Source organism: Lissotriton vulgaris, chromosome 12 (genome assembly GCF_964263255.1).
Source record: "Lissotriton vulgaris chromosome 12, aLisVul1.2, whole genome shotgun sequence".
Lineage (NCBI taxonomy): Eukaryota > Metazoa > Chordata > Amphibia > Caudata > Salamandridae > Lissotriton > Lissotriton vulgaris.
In genome coordinates this window covers 129,365,560-129,387,038 of record NC_141700.1, presented here as the reverse complement: position 1 = coordinate 129,387,038, position 21,479 = coordinate 129,365,560, and the positions used below count along the sequence as shown (strand labels likewise).

The 21,479-nt window shown below is 44.1% G+C and overlaps 1 protein-coding gene across 1 annotated transcript in view; it reads left to right on the top strand.

Moving 5' to 3' along the window:
- Positions 1-21,479, top strand: part of SLC27A3 (solute carrier family 27 member 3) — a 202,614-nt gene that overhangs the window by 156,960 nt on the left and 24,175 nt on the right. The window contains exons 5-6 of the mRNA XM_086947562.1: positions 9,328-9,522; positions 14,706-14,796. Of these exons, the coding sequence (XP_086803688.1) occupies positions 9,328-9,522; positions 14,706-14,796 (286 nt within the window). The remainder of the gene's footprint in view (positions 1-9,327; positions 9,523-14,705; positions 14,797-21,479) is intronic.

The window sequence follows — 21,479 nt, the reverse complement described above, 5'->3', positions numbered from 1 at the left end:
CAGAGATATAATCAATTTTTGCCCACAGTACCGTGTTGCCCCCCTTGTCCGCACTCTTCACTACTACTTGATTGTTACCCTGAATTTTTTTGACAAGTTTGGCATATTGCACATTATTAAAATCACATTGTTTTTTCTTTCCCAGTGTTGACCTATTAAGAATCTTCAGTTCTGCAATAACCCTGTCACTAAAGACGTCAACATATATATATCTATACATATATCTATATATCAGAGAACTCTGGGTAGTTCCCAAGTTTTAGTGGAGAAGCACTCGACAACACCAGCAACACTCTGAATTTGCTCTCCACAAAAGTCTGCTTTTATATCAGTTTTTAATCATACCATTAGCACAGTGCTATCTACGCTGAGATAGAAAGGGACAAAGTATTTTGCCATTCCTACAGCAAAGTCTTTAAGCATAGGATAAGCACAGTGCCATCCATGCCGAGCAGTAAAATATCAAAAGCCTTTTGTCACCCCAAGCAAGGTATTGCATTTTTAGATTGTTAAAATACCATCCAAGCCAACTTGGAATGAATAAAAGCAACCCCAGACACGTGTTTCGCTATCATTGTAGCTCTTCGGAGAGGTTTAGAACACACAACAATAATCCCTGGGTGCACACACAGACTAATATGTACACATATATAGTAGTCTGCAAATGTAGATTCTGATTTATTACAGATTGGTGCTAATGCCTTAGTTTTCTGATGCGAAGTGGGAAACTGATTGTCACCAACATATTATAAATAAAATCTAGGTAGAACGCCTAGAATGTTAGGAATTACATTTGTCCAAATCCTTAGTAAAGCAGGGTACACTGTTAAAGAGCAGTTGCAAGGAAAAGAGAAAAAAGGTCCACAGTATTGTGAGGTCTACCTTGTTCTTTTTGTTTCCTTCTGTCACTATATCAGATCAACTTTTATATTGCTCTACACAGTGACAGCCAACATGCTTTTGCCTCGTCTGGTGGCTTCGTGGACTAATGCGCCCACTGTAGGGGCCTGTGTTCGACCTCATGGTCACAGGTTCAAATCCCGACTGTGCCTGCAAGAGAAGCGCCAAGTTGCAGAAGATCTTACACTTGTGTGGCTAGTACTACAAGGAGTAAAAATAAGAATTGTGTAACTTAAGTGGTAAAGAGAGGCGTTCACAGTACTCCCGATTCCTTGAGTGGTGAGTAATCTTGGGTACAAAACTGAAGAGTTGCAAACAATTAGTGAAATTGAAAAAACACAGTTAGTATGCAGAGTAAACATTAGTGAGTCCTGTCCAAGATTTCTACTTGAATAGAAAGGTAGTCATAAATTTCAGGGCTATATAGTTTTAACAAGCATTTACAATGCAAGAGTCTCGCCTTCGCAAAAGTTAGACCTATTGTCATTGTAAATGATAAACCTTTTATTTATGTGTTGGTTTTGAAAACAGATAGATAAATGCAATTGTCATTTACAATGCCAGTATCTTAATCTCTTGCAAATGCCATACACAAACACACAGACCCATCCACACACACAGCGCCAGACACACACAGAGAGCCCCACACACACAGCCCACACACACACACAGAGCCCCACACACACATGCAGAGACACAGCCACACACACACACAAAAATTGGTTGAAGCATGCGGAGGAGAAATAAGAAACTGTAGGGCAAATGAAAAACCTGCGTTAACCTAGCTGGTATTTAACAGCGATGCTTTAAATCTAGATTTGTCAACTGACAGACCACAGACCTTTTGTTAGATAGGTTACTACACTAGAAGCCGTGGGGAAAGGGGGGGGCTGCTGTAGAGCCATTCCTTAGGCGTAATTTAAAGTCCCCATGCTTAGAAAATGAGCGGTAATGATCGCATCCAACGCCCCGGCGCAGCGGATGCAGAGGGCCGGACCTGGGCTCAGCCTCTGCCCGGCACCGCCGGAGGAGCTCTGGGAAGGGGCGCTCCAGAGGATGAGGGGGCATTGAGCAAGAGACTCCTGTCGGGGATCATGGCCTGGGGAGGACGGTATGAGGCAGGGGCTTGTGTTTACGGAAGGTGCAGTCTAGAGCAGATGTTGGCGTCTGTGGACGGAAGTGACGTGCCTGTCCGCCATGCCAGTGGTTCTTTAAAAAAAAAAAAAAGCAAACCATCAACGAGTGTGGTTTTAGAATCATTTTAAACCAAAATGGGATCTACTCGGGGACTTTGTTTTGTTTTCCAATACATTAACCCCTTCCATGTTGATGACAGCAGGGAGCCGTCATGGCACACAGTGCTCATGTGCCGATGACGGCTCCCGGCCTCATTACCGCACCCGCGATCGGAATGTGCCGCACAGGCGCAGAATCGCAGCCGCGCCCAAGGGGTTAAAGCAATCACAGGCGTGTTTTGCCTTGTTTGGCACTCCTTGGTCGACCTATTTTGAGCACAACGAAGTTGTGAGGGACCATGCACTGTAAATGTTATATTGACCATAAAATGAGAACAAATGTTCTTCTTAATCCACCTCATTTGCAGGAGTGAGAGGGCAATGTGAATCCCAGGTTGGACCGGTGTTTCCGACCTCAGTCGCCTGCTACCTTTACTGAACACTCACACTTACCACAGGCGGTGAGGTAGAGGCAGGAGGTGGCTCAGGCGCACACAGGAAGCCGTGCCCGCTGCCTCCGGGGCACAAATAAAGCCGAGCACTAGTGTGCGCGAGCCGTGCCCCTTCTGGTCACAAGTCGCCGCCGCCCACCAGGAGTACAGTTGCTGTGTGCGCGCACCGCGTGCAGTGCCCCGGCTGACTCACGCAGCGCGCGCAGTGATGATGGTTTATAATACATCCAGTGCGCCCACATGCCAGCCTCGTGGCGCCGCCCCTGTGTGCGCAGCACAGGCCGGGGGACGGGCTGCGTGCAGCCCTCACACCAGCGGAAAGCGAGCGGGTGGAAGCCCACCTGCAGGGTTTTGTTCAGTGCAAGCGAGTTTTTTTACCAGGCGGTCGGCAGGCCACGGAGTCCTGGGCCCACCGCTCGCGAAGTGGGGGCACGCAGCGACAAGCCGTAGGAGACGATCCTGGTGGAACTGCCCCTCCCCCCTCAAGCACTGCCTGCCTTATGCTCCTCCAACATGGCAGAGGCCGCGCACCCTGCACGGCCACAATTCCCACAGAACTAAAGATACCTGGGGCAGCGTGGCTTGCGTCCCATTTCCAAAGAGGGTACAAATGAAGGCATTTTACTATTTACAAGAGTAGTACTGGGAAGGGGATGAGACTCCGCAAACGAAACACGTTGACGGATAAGCTTTTATGTGCAAGTTCCATTTGCGTGGGAACATGAAGCTAGAAATGGCAAAACAGCCCCGTCCTTTTCAGACTGGGGGGTGTGTTTTTCTTTCTCCCCTCTTCTCCATTGGATGGAATGTAAACAACGGACGTGTTTTTGACTTGTTGTTTACTTTCCAGCCAATGGAAAGAGGAGAGAAAGAACCGGAAAAAAACACGCCCCCCAATCCGAAAAAGACGGGGCTTAGAACGAGAGAATGACGTCACTGAGAGCTCTTCTCCAATGGCTGGCTCGCGTTTAGGAGGCCAGCCAATGGAGAAGAGGGTCGGGGTTTACCCTCGCTACTCAGAGACATTAAATCTCGCCAGTGAGACTGCGCATGTGCGCAGCCTATGCTAGCCGAGACCTAAAAATGGTGCATTGGTGTTTTTTGTAAGGCAAAAAAACTAGTGGGTGGGGGGGGGGGGTATTTTGAGTTTGATTGAGCGACGAAAGAATTGGAACCTCGGCAGAAAAAATAGTGAGGGACCCCTTTTGTGGGGAGAAAGCTCCGTAGGCACTGAGACCACTGAATATTGTTTTTCAAAAACAAACCACCCTTTTGGGAGTTTGTTTCCAAAAAACAAAGGCAAGGAGAGTGGACTTTTATGAGACAACACCGTCTGGCATAATGCTTTTGCTTAAAGTGTCTTCACCGTATTGATAGAAGTGCTTCCACCATAAATTGTCCCTGCAGCGTCGAGCCTGCCTAAATGTGTCCCAACATCTGGGCGGGATTACGCACGGACCTCGGTGGTCTAACGCATTCTCCTAAATTACCTTTGTCTGTCGGTAGAGACTTCGCCATTGGAGATTTTCTAGCGCCTTTTTAGTAAATTTGCAAGCGCAGAAAAACGACGTTCTTTATAAATCAAAGCCCAACGTGTTCAGAGTAGCATAGGTAAGGAGTCACAGATGGGTCTGATTTCAGGAAAAAAATCATTATTTTTGTTGAGACAACAAAAGTAATGGAAGTTGTAGAGAACTGTAGTGCCCGAACAACATTTACTGCAGGTAATTTAAATTGAGTGGGAAGAGAAGCGGCTGGAGCGGGCGGCCTCGAAGCTCGGGACACGGGTCTCGGCGACGACGCTTAACATCCTGTGATTCTCGGCAAATCGCGCAATCTTCCCCGCCAGCCCCCCGCCCCCTCCCCGTGCCTAACAAAAGTGAATGTGTCTACGTGTAATGCAACTAGCGCTAATGTAAAGCGCTCCAATGGCTGGTCTAGTTCGCCTATATGAAATTCAAAAAAATAAATTAAAAAAATTAGGTTTAGGCAACTTTTTGCCTAAGCGCAGTTTACATTTTCAATTATATATACGTTTATAGTTGTTTCTGTAGATTCATTTCCAGAATAGAAATTAACTTTTTTTCCTGTAAATAAAAACATGCCCGTGATTGCCGGTGCTACCTCGAGTCTAGCCTATGTCCAACTGTATATGGGGTTCTTCTTTTTTTTTTTAAATTAACTTCACACCCATGATAATGTTTATTTTCAGATTAAATGACGCTCGTGAATGTGAAATCCCGTCCGCAGTTGCTCTCGTTCAGTACTTGCTCGGTAGCTGTGTGTCGTGCTTTGCTATTAAAATGGAGACCTATAATTTACTAACTTCGTTTTGGTATGCTACCTCAATTTTGTTGTTAAAAAAAGTCACAAAAAAAGTTCAATAACAATGCATAGTGGGTGTGATGATGTGAAAAGATGGCTGTCTGAGGGATGGAGGCTCCCCTGCTCTCTCTGAGCAGCAGCGTAAGCTCATTATGCACCCTTTATTTTGTGTACATGCGGCCTGTCACCAGTGGGAGATCCCTACATAATTGAGTGGTGTGTTGTTGTTTGTTTTCCATTAAAGCAAGGACTTAAGTCCTAAAGTATTTTGAAAAGCTTCCCTCGAAGCTGGGAATAGCAAACATAGTAAGCCCTTGAGTGTTGCTTGAAGACAGATGTTGCTTTGACGTTGGGGTATATTTTAATGAAAGCTGGAGAAAAAACCCCACCCTCGGTTCCCTCGAGAGAGCCTGGGCCTGCCTTCTCAAGCGTCCACTCTTGTCGAGTGTGACTCCCTTGCCTGAATTCCGCATCCACTCTCACGTCCTAGCATTGCTTGGGGAACGCCAAGTCTCTGTTATAGTTTGCCTTCAGGCATGTATGTTTAATGAACTTTTAAATCTAAACTCCTAGCGAATATACTTGGTTTTTAAGCTGTAGATATGCAAGATCTCAGGTGTACAGTTCACCTCAAACAAGCTAAGAGAAAGGGCGCTGTAGTTGGTTGTATGCCACTGACTGTTTTAATAATGCGCCGTGTAGGGTTTCAGAGGGAGATTGTCTTTATTGCTAGAGTAAGGTAACTGTACGGGAGGTACACACACCTGCACGTGACTTGTCCTTACTGTAATTCGCTTCATGAACCAGAAAATACGTTGGAGAGCTCCTCACCAAAACAGCTGTCGTTCTAGGTGCTAATCCTGATGGGCGGACATTTTATTGTATAATTTAAGCAGCAAAGTTCTTGCTCAGTGTGCATAGATACCTTCATTGATAAACCGTTTATAACTCAAATTAGAACATTGGAATGTTGGGAGCTCCATTGAAAACAATGGAGTGCTCTGGGCTTATAATGGCTGGTATAAGCCTGGAGCTCCAACATTCCAATGTTTCTTTGTTCACAGCTCTGGCTGTGAACAAAGGCTTCAGGGAGCCTGAGCGGATTCCAATCCCCTCACGCTCCCAAAAGGCTTTCTTCTTTTTTTGTTAGAACATTCTGCCCTCTAGTTGCAGAATGTTCTAATATCCTTATAGCCCTTCGTAGATGGGCTATACCGCTATTAAAGTCCCTCTCCCTTGTTAAAGGCCCTCGCCTTCGTCTCGGGCCTTTAACCCTGGAGAGGGCCTTTAATAGCCGGTATAGCCCTACGGCGGGCTATACCGGCTATTAAAGGCCCTCTCCAGCGTTAAAGGCGAGGTCTTTTAACAATCAAACAAATTTGGACAAATACAAAGTGGGCCAAATATTCCTTCTATTGGTGACAGTCTGCAGAAGGTGACCGTCGCCAGGGATTTACAGTGGACATTAATCTCTTTTATTGACAAAGCCATAAGTCTGACTGAAAATATTTGTTTTAAAATGGATTTATTCAGTGCACAATTAAATTAAGGCTGGCTTAATTTTTCTCTGTAGGAGCTGATAATAATCCAGATGTTGCTTTCGAAGTTTTCAATTGAGCCCAAATCTTCTTGCCTGGATAAGAGTATTATTGATTCCTTAGCACTGTTTTTAGTATTGATGGATTGATGGAAATTTCCCCAATTCGCCGTCTGGATTTACTTTAGTGCCGGCTGTCAACAGAAAGTCAGACCAAAGATTTTTACCCTTTGTGAAGGGTTTCTTCAAAATGTCTTTCATAGCATTGGGTGGTGGTGTGCAAATTCTGTGGTAGTATCTGATTATAGCTGCCCAATTTTCAAAAGAGTGTTTATTTAAACCAAACTCCAGCCATACCAAGACATTCCGAGCATTGGCAGGAATTTGGAAGATCCGTTTGAAGGCTCGGCAATGGGCGGTCGCCACAGTATTCACCAGTGCTGTGGGGAAGACTAATTGCCTACAGAAGATTGAAGGCAGTAGTTTAGCTCTTATTCCTTTCCGAATTGTCTCAGAATGGACTATGGGCCATATGTACGAACACATTTTTCCATAGACACACAATGGGTACATCTGGCCCCTCATCATTTTGCACTGAGTTTACACATGGTGTAAGTCACCGCCTTGGCCTTTGCATGTATGGAAGAGGTGTGTTGATTAGGATTACCATTGCTCATAAACCAATCCCTCACTTGCGCTGTTTGGAAGTGCATGATTTAATATGAAACCATGCCGCCGTTCTTTGTGGTCCTTCTTTTATCATTTTCAGTCTGAACACAAACTGCTTCCAGTTCAATACTTTACCAGTTGTTTTTTCTTTTGAGCTCCTCTATTCCTCTGATAAATAACAGTTCAAAGAATTCTATCTATATTTATCAGATATTTTTCAGAGTCCGTTTAGTTGTAAAAAAAAACAGAAAAAGCCAACACGCAATGTTCAATAGTCGCTTTTTCAAGGCTTCTACATTACTTAATAATCCTCTTCATGAAAAGTGTGCTAAGGTTGATTCGCACTCATAGTAGGAATTATTTGGCTGTTGTCAAACCGGCACCAGTAGTTAGATACCAAAAATGTTGAATATTTATATACGGGGAGGTATTTGCTTCAGTGCAGCGGCCATGTTGGAATGGAGAGGCCGATCAGCGGCCCATCCCATGATGAGGCTCACTCTTGTCTTGTTGAAGGTCGGGCGGTGTGGAGAACTGAAGCAGTTTTGCGTGGATCTCCTCTACTCTTTTTCTCATTTCCTGCTGAAGTGTGGGGTTGTACCTGTGCTGTTCAAAGCTGGATGACAGTGGAGTAAGCAGGGTGTGTGCAGAACCCCAGAAGAAGGTGGCTGAGGTGATTTAGAAGGTGATGCTTGTGAAGGTGTTGAGAACCATGTCGGGTGCAGAGAATGTTAGTGAAGAGAGGTATGGAAAGCGGCCGGCTGGCAGGTGCAAGGTACAGGGATGGAGTCTTGGAACTGTGCATGGAAAGAGAACATTGGAATTTTTCAGGGCCTTATGAGAAAGAATTGGAGTTGGAAACATCTAGACCAGAAGCATGCACTTAATGAAGGTGTCCGGATTGCCTGGTGCAGCGATTGTGTTTATCGTTTTAGATATTTTTTATCCCAGTCCCATCTCAAGGTGAGCTGCAGATAAGTATCGAGTTGGGTGCTCACAAAAACCAGGAAAGCCTCAATATATTAATTCTAGTCCACCCAGTCTGTCTGGTTTAACAGGCATTTCTCCTGGTAAGCGCCCTGTAATGCTGGGAAGGGGATGCACTCAGTCCATTAATGCTGAAGTCTTTCTCTATTGGCTTAAGCAAGTTAATGGTAACTGTTAACCGTAACTATGGGACCTTGGTGAACCAGATCTAAAGGCCCTCGGTAACTCTGGTGTCAGCAGTGTTGTATTTGCAGAACAGCAAGACTACAAGAATACTCAAAGTGAAAAAAACTCTTCCAGCAAGATGACTGGGAATTAATGACCAGGGCTGCATGCGTTGAGTTGTAAATACAAAGAAATCCTTGGCATTTGTTGTCAAGGGAACCACCCATAGGGACCCTTGGCTTTTTTGGTATTGCACAAAAACTATACAGAGTTAATCTGCTATGCCAATAGGCCCGAGAAAGGATGGTGTTTGCTTGGCATATCCCTTTCTAGACCCATCTAGAGGCAAATAACCTTAATCCTCTGAATTCCCCACCAACAGACATGCAGGGCCACAAGAAGCAAAGCAATTAGCGGGCATGATACCAGCAGGTTCAGTGGTTTATGGTCAATGACCGTCTCAATTATTTCTGTCCTGTGCAGATTTTGACAGCTAATACAGCCACCTCATGCAGTAGGTTTGGTTCTAAACCAATTTTATGGACAGGGCCACCGGAATTATGCAATTCTACAGCCGCAGCATTTTCTGCATAAGGATTGATTTGCCACATAATACATCACTTGTACATTATCGGCAGATTGTAGCAAAAATAATTTTGCACAAATAGGTCAAATGTTACAAAAACAATGGCGACATGAGTTTCCGTGCAGGGGAATGCCCCAGCAAAGGTTGACTTGGCATCTTTCAGTTCTTTATTGCTGTATTTGGTTTCTAACCTAGTACCTATTAGATTAAATATTTGCTCAGACCGGTTTAACATCTGTAAAAAGAACAAAACAGCGAAGTAATACTAAATTGTGGCTCATATCACCGCATAATTTTCTTTTTCTTGCTGCATAATTTAGTCAACCCTGCGGCATAATTTGGTCCTCCCCTGCAGCATAATTCCAGTGGCCCTGGTTATGTGATTGTAGGTACAGCCCCTCTACTGTATATTGAGATGCCTTGTGCAATGAGCATTGAATCAGTTTGTTAATTCTAAGATTGTGTCTTCAGGGTGAGCAGGAGACGCATCACAAGGTCCGTCTTGCTTGTGGGAGTGGTCTGAGGCCTGACGTCTGGAAGGAGTTCAGCCAGCGGTTTGCAAAGATCCAAATCGTTGAGTCCTATGGAATGACGGAGTCCAACGTCACCTTCTTTAACTACACCGGTACCATCGGGCCTGTCGGCAGGGGCGGATTCATCTACCGAGTGAGTGAATACTGTGACTTTGCTCCATCTACTTGCATCCTCTGGCATTTAGTTACTTCAATAACTCTAGAAAATGTTTTTAGATTGTTTTAATAAAACCTTAATTTTTTACAAAAACTGCTAATGCTAACACAGTCAAACACCTTTTTCTAAAGATGATGAAACAAATTTCATGCAATTCAAGGAAATGTGATGTCATTTGGAGTTTCGAGTTGGTGCTTCATATTGTCTAGGAAGTCAGTTCCCTTGTCATTATGCCCAAGTGTATATTGGGCCTAAACCAAAGAATAGTGCAGTCTATATACAACATAAAACGTTACATGTCCTCCTCTGCATACTGGCTGGAAATAACTTTTTAAAACATTTTTGGACCGGTGCAATGATTTAGACGGATGCTTCCAGCAAATTAGCATACTCCAGTCCACGTGCATTGAGTCAAGGCATGATTTGGGGGGGAAGTAACAGCCTCTAGGATGTTCATTACTGGGTCTGAGTCCTTTTTAGGTCTTGCCTGAGTTGAGCATGCACTGTCACTTGCCAGACATTTTGTTAGCGTAAAGGGGCGTTAGAGCTTCGTTTTCACTTTGTGTGTGTGTGTGTCCTCTCCCTGGAGCATGGACCAAGTACTGCAGGAACTCCTTAAGAGTGCATGTGTTTGCCCACCATCTCACCTCCCCTCGTGTTGTTGGTTCCCAGATGTTGCTTTTCCCATTGTTGTTTCCCTGTCATTGCTGCTCCGTCATTGCTGTTCTGTTCTCCCTCTGTTGTTGCCTTTCCTGTCATTGTTGTCGCCTTTCCCATCATTGTTGTCATGTTTGCTCTTGCATTCTTAGTTGCCCGTGGCCTATCAAATTCCCTGTATGAAGATTGCCTCTCGTTCCCATACACTATTCTTTGACTTTATCTAAGGAATTCCCTGCAGACACCGGCCTCTACCGTGCATCCTTAGGAATTCTGAGATATTCCCTGCACTCCAAGGGTCTCGCATTCCCACGCCCTGACCACTAGATGACTTTGAAGCTTGTCATACTCACGCCTGAGGCATTCTTTGAGCTTGGACTGCTTGATCATGCTCGAAAATTAAATTGCCTTACGATTTCAGGGTCTCTGGATCACTCCCCTGTCAAAGTCCTGGCATTTCAGAGCTCAGGCCTTCCACTGCACCTTGTGCTCATGGACTGCGAGGCATTACCCGAAGACAGAGGCCTCTCTCACATCCCTATGGTCTGCTCTGTGGAAGTCTGAGGTATTTCCTGCATTCCGAGGGTCTCACAGACCCTTTAGCTACCCTTTCAAAATGATGGAGACTTTTTCTGCACTCTAAGCTCCTCTCTGGTATCCCATATCCTGCACTGTCAGGGTCTCTGATAGATTCCCTCTAATCTGGTGGTCTCACAAGCCCATACCCTATCTCCTCAGGGTGCCTGAGACATTATCAGCTCTTCGAGGGGCTCTGATCACTGTACGTAAGAATTGCGTTTTTTGCTTGCCACGCCCCTCTCCTGCCAAGTAAATGGGCCATTGGCAAAGCCAATAGCTCTTGCTTACGAGCAGCCTTTTGGCTTTGCCAGTGCTTGTTGACAGAGTTGCTGTTGGACTGATTTCCACTGCTATACTGGTTAATGATCTGGTCTCGATCTAGTTTACTTTTTTAAGAAAGTTGGCCCTAGTTGGGTTGGAGGTGAGGTGGGATTGGTTGCAGATCACCCGATGGGAGGTTCCAGGGTTCTAGTTCTATGACCGGAGCTGTGTTCCGCTGGATTCTGCAACCCCAAATCCACCCCTCCTGCATTCTCACAACTTCCTCTCATCCTTTACTTTTTGCGGTCTCGCTACAGACGGATTCAGCTGTTTCCCATCTCCCCATGATGTCCTTCCACCCCATACTCCTTGGCAGCGCCCCAGGTTCCGTGTTGCAACCTTGTTGGAGTCAATAACATGTCTCTTGACTGCCATCGTCCCATTAGATACCAGGGCCTAGAGCAGCGGCCTTCTTGATGCCCTGGATGGTGTTTAACCTTGCAGTGCTGCGGCTCTCCATAGTGGTACCCACTCGCGGATATGCCGGTGCCAAAGGATTTTAAAATCCACCAGCATTGACAAAGCCAGTAGCTGTGACTGGCAATGTTAAGAGCGTAGAAAGCAATAAAGACATTGTTTTCTCTACTCTTGAAATGACTGTTGCGTTGCGTCTTGCAACATGCGTTTCATTTTTCAGCTGGGGCTCTAGTTGTTACTAGAGCAGATTGTCTCCCGGGTTTCTTCCAGGCCCTCCACCGCATCATTCGGGGTTTCCCCTCTCTCTTCAACTGGAGCCTCCACCTCGGTACTACCTAGTGCACAACCCCCCTTCCCTCCTCTGGCTGAATTGTAAACTCCAGTATAGCAAATATAATCTGTCTTCTAGACGTTGTCTCAAATGTTTACATTTTCGTCCAATTAGTTTTGCTCCTACCGTTCCACCCTGAATGTTCTGAAGGGCATCTCGCAGATGTTCAATGAGCAAAGTTTTAGGAGAATTTCAGATGGTCAACCACGAAAACATCCTGGTGCAGTTTTTTAAAACTTATTTATATTAAGAGGTTTAATCTCTTATAACTTTATGGTTCTCCAACTATCCTCCATCTGATATTGCTGAAGAAGGCCCAGTGTTGCTTTTCTAGCTTTTTTATTCTCAATAATAGTACATTGACTCTATTTAACATCACTCATATCCAAGCAAGGCTTTTTGCGTTTCTGGCAAATAGCATTCGGATTTATGAGTGGTCCTTGTCCCCCATTAAAATGGCCAGTTCGGTCGTTTCCTTGTACTTTGGCGACATCTAGTGGTAGTTCCATAGAGTGCCGTACTGCACAGTTAAGGCCGGTCTGTTTAGACTAGCGACGGAGACATTATGAAGTGTAAATGAAGTCTGTCTCCACCCGAGTTGACCACAGTCAAGCACACTGCATTCTCATAAATGAATCGCCTTCAAACATAGCTGCATAGACACACACCTGACTGTACACGTGAAGATGTGCAAAAGTAAAAAAAAAAATGGATGTACATTCCATATTAAAATCAGCCCGAAGCACCTCCGAACAGCCTCCTTCCTCTCCGAAAAGCACATTTGATGAAAGCTTTTTGGCCGGAGTGTCGCACTTTCCCTATCGCCACGCAGCCCATGCCTTCACCCTTCTCTCACGAGGACATTCAGAATCAAAACTAGACTAGAATTCCTGTCCCTGATGGCAAATAATGGTCTGCTAAGCTTTCTAAAATGTGCCATCTGAAAGGGCCTTGGAGGCTTCCTGAATAGCGTGCGTCAACAAGCGCTATATAAATACAAACCTTTGTCCTCCTCTATCCTTCTGCTCTCATTCCAAATCCAAATAACTGACTAACCTGTCCACCACTTAAAATGTACTTGCATGTTTCACTATACTAATTCAACACTAGTCCTCTATGGGTCCCGGAGTAGCGTGCTACTCGCCGAAAAAGCGCTTCGACGCCTCGTCAGGGGTAGTAAGCGCTATATAAATGCAATTACAATACAATACCGAGGGTTCATTTCACAATGAATAGTTTAGGTTCACAAACACACACACAGACTTCATATTCTCTGGATAATCGAAGCCACTAGAGGGCGCCGGAGCACCACCTTTAAGTGCTCCTTAAAGGCATGACCAAGCTTTGCCAGACCGTGTCCAGATACCATGCAGCACTCCACAATGCCAACAAACGATGTATACGTAGTACTAGAGCCCATAGCGATAACATAACTTGTGTATTTGTAAAGCGCACACCCACCCAGAAGAAAATCTTGGCGCTGAATAACAGATGTTTATTGTTGTGGAGAAGTGTGGCTCAATGATTAGAGCGGCAGACCCTGATGCAGAGGTCTAGCCCGGGACCAGGGTTCAATTCCCCGCCTCGGCGGGTCTTGGGCTCAAAATTCCATGGACCCGATAGTTCTCGCCTCAGTCCCTATTCCAATCATGGAGTCCCACTCTGCAACTCTGGGCAATAGCTTGCTTAATCTCCACAACGGCCCCCACAACGCTAAGGATGCCTGGCCTCCACCTTGGGGGTGCCCAGGAGTGGACGCCTCACAGGGAAAGCCAGGATGGGTTCCACAGCGGGATTCGTACAAGCGCCTTGAGACCCTTGCGGGTGAGTAGTGCGGTATACAAGTACCAATTCAATGGTATGCAAAGTATAAACAATACAAAGCGGAAGCTAAAGCAGACTGAGAGCATTAACGAAGACAAGTGACATCTAAGAACTCAGAAAAGGAACATTTACCCCTAAAAGACGTAGGCGAAACACGGTGACTTGATGACGTATGGTATGCGTGTGTTCGTTGCTAGGAGCCCGTTGTAAAGATCTCTGATGCTGGGCGCTATGTTCAAAATTCTGAATAAGTGTCGAGTAAGACGATGCAGCGCCAGGGCCGGACTGAGAACCCAAAGCAGCCCTGGTGCTTTTGTCGGACTGGCCCCTGCGGATGCACGGCCTAGTCCCTGGATGCTGGAAACGCCTGCTTGCTACTTTTGTTACTGGGAGCTGACATCGCAGCACCTCTGCAAGCGGGCCCCCACCCCTCCAGCCTCCCGGAGAAACACCCGATGCTCGATACGGCTAGTCCGGCCCAGTGCAGTGCCTTTGAGAAAGTCACATCACTGGACTTACCTCCACAGATTGCATGCTATCCCCAAAATACCCACCTGCTGTATTCCAAAAACCCTACATGATAAATGGACCTGGACTTAAACTTTACATTTTTCTCTCCCATATTTATGTTGAATGCCCATTTCTCTCCCTTCTATGTACCTCTTGCGTATATAAACTACTCTGAAACGCATGCCTGTCCATCTTAATTTCTTTCTTTGAAGCCGTAACTGTGCAACCTAACCATATTTATTCATTTCATTAACCATTTGCTTTCCACAGCCCCTTCTAATGATCACGACCAAATCCTTAACATACCACAAAGACACTGGAGTAAATGCATGGAATGGTTTCCTACAGAACACAAAACTAACCAATGGATTGAACACTAACTTTGGGCGCCCAGGTAGCGTGTGACTCACTGTAACTTGCTACAGTGCCTCGTTAGGAGTAGTAGGAGCTATACAAATGCAATTTCAGTAGCAGAATGGCTGGTCTTCCAATAGTAACAGCTGCCCTGTGTTTCTTACAGCTCTTTTCCTCCTTTGAACTAGTGAAATATGATGTCCTTAACGAGGAGCCATTTAGAAACCAGGAGGGGCGGTGCGAGAAGGTGGCCAAAGGTAAGGTTTAGATTGTATGGAAGCCGAGGAGGGTCTTTGGGAATCGGAAAGGGGGTGTTTGCTCGGTGCACTTCGTTAAAAAGATCAGCAAGTCCTGTTTGTAGGTGAAAGTCACAGTGGCGTAGCGGGGGGGGGGGGGGCGCAGTCCACCCCGGGTGGCACTTTTTTAGGGGGTGACAGAGGTGAGCAAGTTGTCTGTCGACTACCACTACCCCCTCCCCCCGAAAACATGTCTGTGGGCTAACACCCCTCTTTCCACTTACCTGCATCAGCTGTCTCAGGGCAACAAATGCAGGGACCGCCCGGGCGGCTGCAGGTCTAGCTACGTCGCTGAAAAGTCAGCACACATACAAGACAGTTGTCAATCATTGGATATACATTAAAATTCATAGATATTAGAATGCCTGCACACTTGTGTCTGGCTGATCCCAGAACACATTTTCAAAAGAGATAAACATCAAACCAACAAATCCAATGTAATGTTTATTTCATTTTAAAACCAAGTCTTCAAGTCCCAGAATGCAATACAAATCCAGCATTGGCGAAGCCAGTAGATCTGCTGGCAAGGTTCTGTAATGGATGCTTTTTCGCAAACCTATGCCTCAAAAATAAATAGAAAAGAGGAAAGTATGCAGCAAACTAAACCTCGCAGCCATATGCTCCTAATAAAAATTATAGACTGTGGCTGTTTTATGAGGGATGCTTTTGAAAATGCAAAACATTGTTCAAAGTATTTTATTTATGATTGAGACCAGAATAAAATCCCCCCCTTACGAAGCAGGTAGCCAAAGTGCCACCTGAATACTGCGTAACGTCCACTTTAAGAAAAAGACAAAAAGAAATCCCCTTCAAACTGTAACACCAATAAGGGGGGCAAGAAAAAAAGCTTCTGTTTAAAGTTACTATACAAATTCAATATGATAACACACTTTGACCCATATTTTCTCTGAAGCTAAAGGAAATATTTTTAGGCAGATGCGAACAATGTGCACACCTCGTGCAGTCACTCAAAGTGAAAGGAGGCAACTAGTACAGTGGGCTGACCCCATTCTCCCATTTTATTTGCTGTGGTGGGAAGAATCCAAATGTTCAATTTAACAGACCAGTAGGTGAAGGCTGCTGATTGAAATCCATTGTATGTATGAATCTGGTGATTTCATTATTTGGAACAATAGAGATCAGATGAGACCACTGAAGCTGTCTCAAAGGCCAGACCTAAAAAACAGGACAAGACGAGCTTCTCATGCCTAGACTTGTGAAATTTGGTAACTCCACAGCCTTGTCTTCCTAGTTTCTTTTTAATCTTATGGCAAAAAATGCAGTATATCCAAAAAACTATCCGGAAATCAAAATGGGTCTAAAGAATACATAGCGCTGAAATGTTCAGTGAACCTTCTCTATTCTCTCCCTTTTAAAAGAATAATCATTAAATATGTTGTTCCCCTGTGCACCCGGTTACATTTAAAATAAAACCTATGCTGTCGCGACCCATATTCATCCCAATGGTAGATGATCGCTCAGTTCTGTTTTTCTGGCCTTTGGTCAAGATCACAGATCATAGGCTTCAGCCACTCTAACTTTACTTTGCTTTGAAATACGACCAAGCTGTCCATTATCAAGATGGATGGGTCATAGTCCCCAGTGAAGGATGGTTGCCCTTATTCATCACAACTCTCTCACATGCAAAAAATAATCACAAAACCAATACATTCCTCGTTCAAATCTCTAAAAGTGTTGTGATTCTTCTCTTTCAATGAGATCACCAATCTTCACTTCATCGTAAAAATATTTTTTTTAAATTGTCATAAATTCACTAATCTAACTTTCATTGATCTGGGCAGGTAAGAGACACAGTTAACTTAGATACTCTAAAAAAACAATAGGTGGAAGGTGCTGGTTTTGCGCTCATACGATCTTGCTGCTCAATTGCACTATCTGGGATGGTTTGCAGAAGAGGTTGAAACCGTGTTTCATCATCGCAAGGATGTATGACCAGCGCAGAAATATTGACTGCATTGTTTCCCCTGATGAAACCAGTAAGATGTGGTATTAAGAGCTGGATGACTTGCTTTGAATTGTGGAGAGGTCTTCTAAGATTACACAGAGTTTCATAGGTCCTCTGTCGACTTTGAAATTTTTCCATAATTTCAGATGTAATGGATAATTTAAAATAGAAAATGGAAATTACATATTAATGAATGATCTCTGTAATAATAAGCGATATATTACTTTTGAGGAGGCTTGCATGGCTTAGTCCTTGGGGTAGTACAGTCTTTGTGCGGACACTCTCAGATCCCAACTATGCTGCAAGATAAGTCGATTAGGAAGAGTGTGTTAACATCATTGTACGGTGTGATTAGAAATGATGTTACGAAATAGGAATTGTGAGGAGCTGTTGAGTAAAGATAGCTGGAACAGGGTCTTCAACTTGTGGGGACGGCATAGAGCAATGCTACATTTCTGTTGACTTGCTTCATTTTTATTAAACAGAACCTCTGACACCTCATCTCTCAAAGTAGCGGAGCTTGCCAGCCAAGCATAGACTAGCAGTCAGTCAAAATAGTTTATTTTGGCAATTAGCCCATAAAAACATATATATACATATAAAACAAATATTCAAAGTCAAATTGCTTGTGCAGAGTGCAAGAGCCTATCAAACAGAAGTAGTGAGGCTTAAACATGCAGATGTTAAAATCATCCAAATAGAATACATACATAAAAACATCTTTTACAAACAATGTCTATGCAGACAAAGCCATCAGGAATATTATGGTTGTTGTCGTATATTAGAATAAAGTTTATCTGAGGAGGCTTCATCTAGTTATGCTTACAGTGGGATTCCAAGTACTTTTCTCATGTGCGCTGATTGCTACGAGGTAACAACCAAGATTTAAAGCCATCTCTTTACTGCAGTCAGATGTTAGGATCCTATAAGCTTCAGTGCAATGTACTGCGCCTAAAGCAGAACATAACGGCCTAATCCAAGACCTCCTGGGCTTAGCATATGCTGGGCAAAAGGAAAGTAGATGTGCTTTGTCCTGGGTACGAACAAAGAGTAGCTGTCCTCGGTACGACCAAAGAATCGCGGACAATTCTGCGTTTTCTGTCTTCTTCTACGTGAAATCGGTTACAAGTAGCATGCCAAGTCGAAGTTTAATTAGCAAGGTGAGCGCTAGTGGTGGAATAAAAGCATCCATGAATAATTCTAGTCCAGGGACAGGTTTAAAAATACAACTCATCTCCCCCAGGCGTCCCCCAGATGCAAACACTTTACTTGCCATAGCGCCTCTTACTGAATGTGCTCCAAACTTCAACATATCTACTCCAGATTCCAACATACAACATCTCACCCAACAAGCAATAATTGCAGTACTCACTGGATTAAACGGTCCAACTTACAAAATCAATAACTGATTCACTCCATCCTTCCCGAATTCAGCCATTCTACTCTCATACTCCTTTAAACATCGTAAAACACACAACTTTGGATAATCATCAAACCTAGGGTAAAAAATTGACGAAGACTTAGTCTTTGTTCTTCTTTAAATATTAATATATTACCCCATATGGGTTATAAAATCTATTACTTGCCTCCAAAGCGTGTACATTTGATACTCTCCTGAAAGATATTAAACATAAAAGTTTTGCAACCTTCTACTCAACTGCCGTAAGATTAAGAGAAGATTTGACGGGCAACTTTCTATTCTTTTTAAAACTAAATTCATGTCCCATAAATAGCTATATCTGGGTTTAGGAGGTTTTTGTAACTTAATCCCCTTCATCACTCTACAAACCAAAACATGCTTCCCTATCGAAAAACCTTCTACTGCAACATGACCTGCTGCTACCGCATAACAATAACAATTAAAATAGTCCTGTATGAAAAACCATTCTCAAACAAGTTTGAAAAATAATTAGAAAGCACTATGGGAGATGCTTCCACGGGATCCACATTTCTCTCGCCAAGCACCAACTAACCAATTTCCTCAAACTCCAAGTTATCTCTCTTGTTCCCGGTGCCCAAAATTCCTGCAGCAACTCTTGTGCCTGTTTCGAATGTCCTTCAAACTGTTCTCCTCCCCTGAAAACGTCCATGCAAGAAGGTTTAAAGAACCCACTACGACTAAGGGATGAACCGCTCCTCCTGGTCCTACTAACCTCTCCTACGACATAGGAATTAAATAAGGCTCTTCAACTACCTACTCCAGCAACCCTGGAACTCAAGGTTGTGCCATCCAAAACGGAGTTACCAGTACAATCTGACACTTCTGCCACCTCACCGTTAAGAGCACCCTCTGAATCATAGAAAACGGAGGAAAAGCAAAACCCGATGATTCTTCCAAACATATTGAAAAGCGTCCCCTGCCTCCGCCTGAGGGTCCGATCTCCAACTGAAAAGTCGAGGCAACAAAAAGTTAACCGGGAGGCAAACAGATCCACCTCCAAGGGACCCCAAACATTCTGAACTCTTCTGAACAGACTCACACAACTTCCAGTTGTCTCGTTGAACAGACCTGGAAGATACTCCGCCTCCAACCCTATTTTCTGCTCCATACAATAACTCCATATCTCTTTTGCGACCTGACTTAAATTCCTTGATTTGCTAACACGCCAAAGATCTATATAACAAACTGCTGACACATTGTCCATCTTTAGTAGTACATTGCAGTTCTTCAATCTTTTGCCAAAACTCTGCAATGCAAAAAGGCCAGCCCTCATTTCCAAACTATTTATTTTGCTCTAACTCTCCTCCAATGACCATCTGTCACTTGTCTCTTCCTATTCCAAATGGGACCCCCAAACAGAGAGGCTCGCATCTGTCTCCAGAACAAAATCTGGACTTATCCCAGAAATTGCTCTGCCATTTCACGCTTCTAAATTCTCCAACCACTTGATCTCCATACCACAATCCCTTCCGCCTTCATCCTTTGCAAACCCATGTAATGAAGCGGTCGTGGAAAAACCACCTGCATTGAAGAAGAAAACAAACCTATTACTCTTGCTAATGCTCTTAATGAAATACACTTCTTCTTCAAAATCTGTTTTACTTCTGTCTTTATTTTACAACTTTCCTTTCTGGTAAACACGAATCTGCTTACCTGGGACCCAAGAAACGCCAATTCTTGATATGGTTCCAGAACGGACTTCTCCAAATGTATAAAAAAAACAGACTCCTGTAGCTGACGAGTTATTGACAAATGATCCTCAACTCTTCTTGATTCTGAGACATCAACAAAAAATCATTGAGGTACATTATCATTCGGATTCCTTTCTCCCTGAGATACGATGCCACTGGTCTTAACACCTTTGTAAAACACCAAGGTGCTTGTGCCAGGCCAAATGGGAGGCAAACAAACTGATACAGAACTTCCTTCCATCTGAACTGTCGAAAATTCCGACTCTCCTCCGCTATTGTAAAATATGCATCTTTCTGATCCAATTTTACCAACCAATCATTTCACTCCAAAATATCTCTTAACAGATGGATACCCTCCATCTTGAAATGTTTGTAAGCTAGGTACCAATTAAAACTTCTCAAGTTTATCACAGAACGCCATCCTTCGTCCTTCTTGAACAAAAACAACATGCTCACAAATCCCACACGCTCCTTCTTTACTTCCTCTATTACTCCTTCACTCAATATACCTTGAACCTCTGTGCTTACCAACTCCATTTGTTCCTTCTGAAAAACTAACTCTCTTGGTTCCAACTCTTGTACCTGCAGCTCTTTGATTTCCCCCGAATATCCCTGAACTGCCTATAGAACCCATTGATCCTTGGTCAATATTCTCCAATTTTGATAGAAAAATCTTAATCCCTTCCCTACCTTTCCTGGGGAACAACCAGAAATCATCCTCATACCTACATTGACTTCCTTGGTCGAATCGAGCCCTTCTTCTGGGCTGACGTCCTCTGACTCTCTTCCTCTTTGAGGGTAAAACCCAGTCGCTGACTGGAATCCTCAGAAGGAAGGCCTTCCAAATGATTGATATTTGGATCTTGTATTGAATCTGCCAGAGAAACGTCCCCTTGCTCCAGCCCTGTCAAAAACACGGTCCTCAAATACTCTCCTTATTAAAGCTAGTGAATAAATATCTTTTTGATTCCTCACTAGGTTCCTTTCTTGAAAAATCCCCCAATTTTGGACTAATGTGCATGAGGACACCTTTCAGTCTTTCTGCCATAATGGCCGCATTCACATTCCCAAGGAAACACACAGCTCTTTGAGACCAGCCTCTCAGAAGCTCTGTATCTATAGCGACTGAATTCGTTTTGGCCCCCACAGCCATGTCCAAAATCCTTGTAAAAGGACCAATTACGTCCAACAAGCGATCCTAGAACTGTTTTAGTGCCCTTCCTAATCCATTTCTGGGATCTCGACCCATTTTGAATAAACAAATCAGATCTGGATCAAGATCTGGGGTTGTGCACGCCTTATTATCTGATACTGGATGAGAACACTCAGTCTTCATCACAGCTCTAGCATCCTTCTCCAAAGGTTTCTTTATCCACATTCCTAAAAACTTTGCCACATGCGCAAACGGCCACCAGTCAGCGCTTCTAGGGTGCCTAATTAAATCTGAACTGAACCTATCCATACCCTGAGGGTCCTTAACCAACCCTTTCTCTTTCCTGACCTTTTCCTCCTTATCATAATCCAGATCTTAAACATGTGTATACAA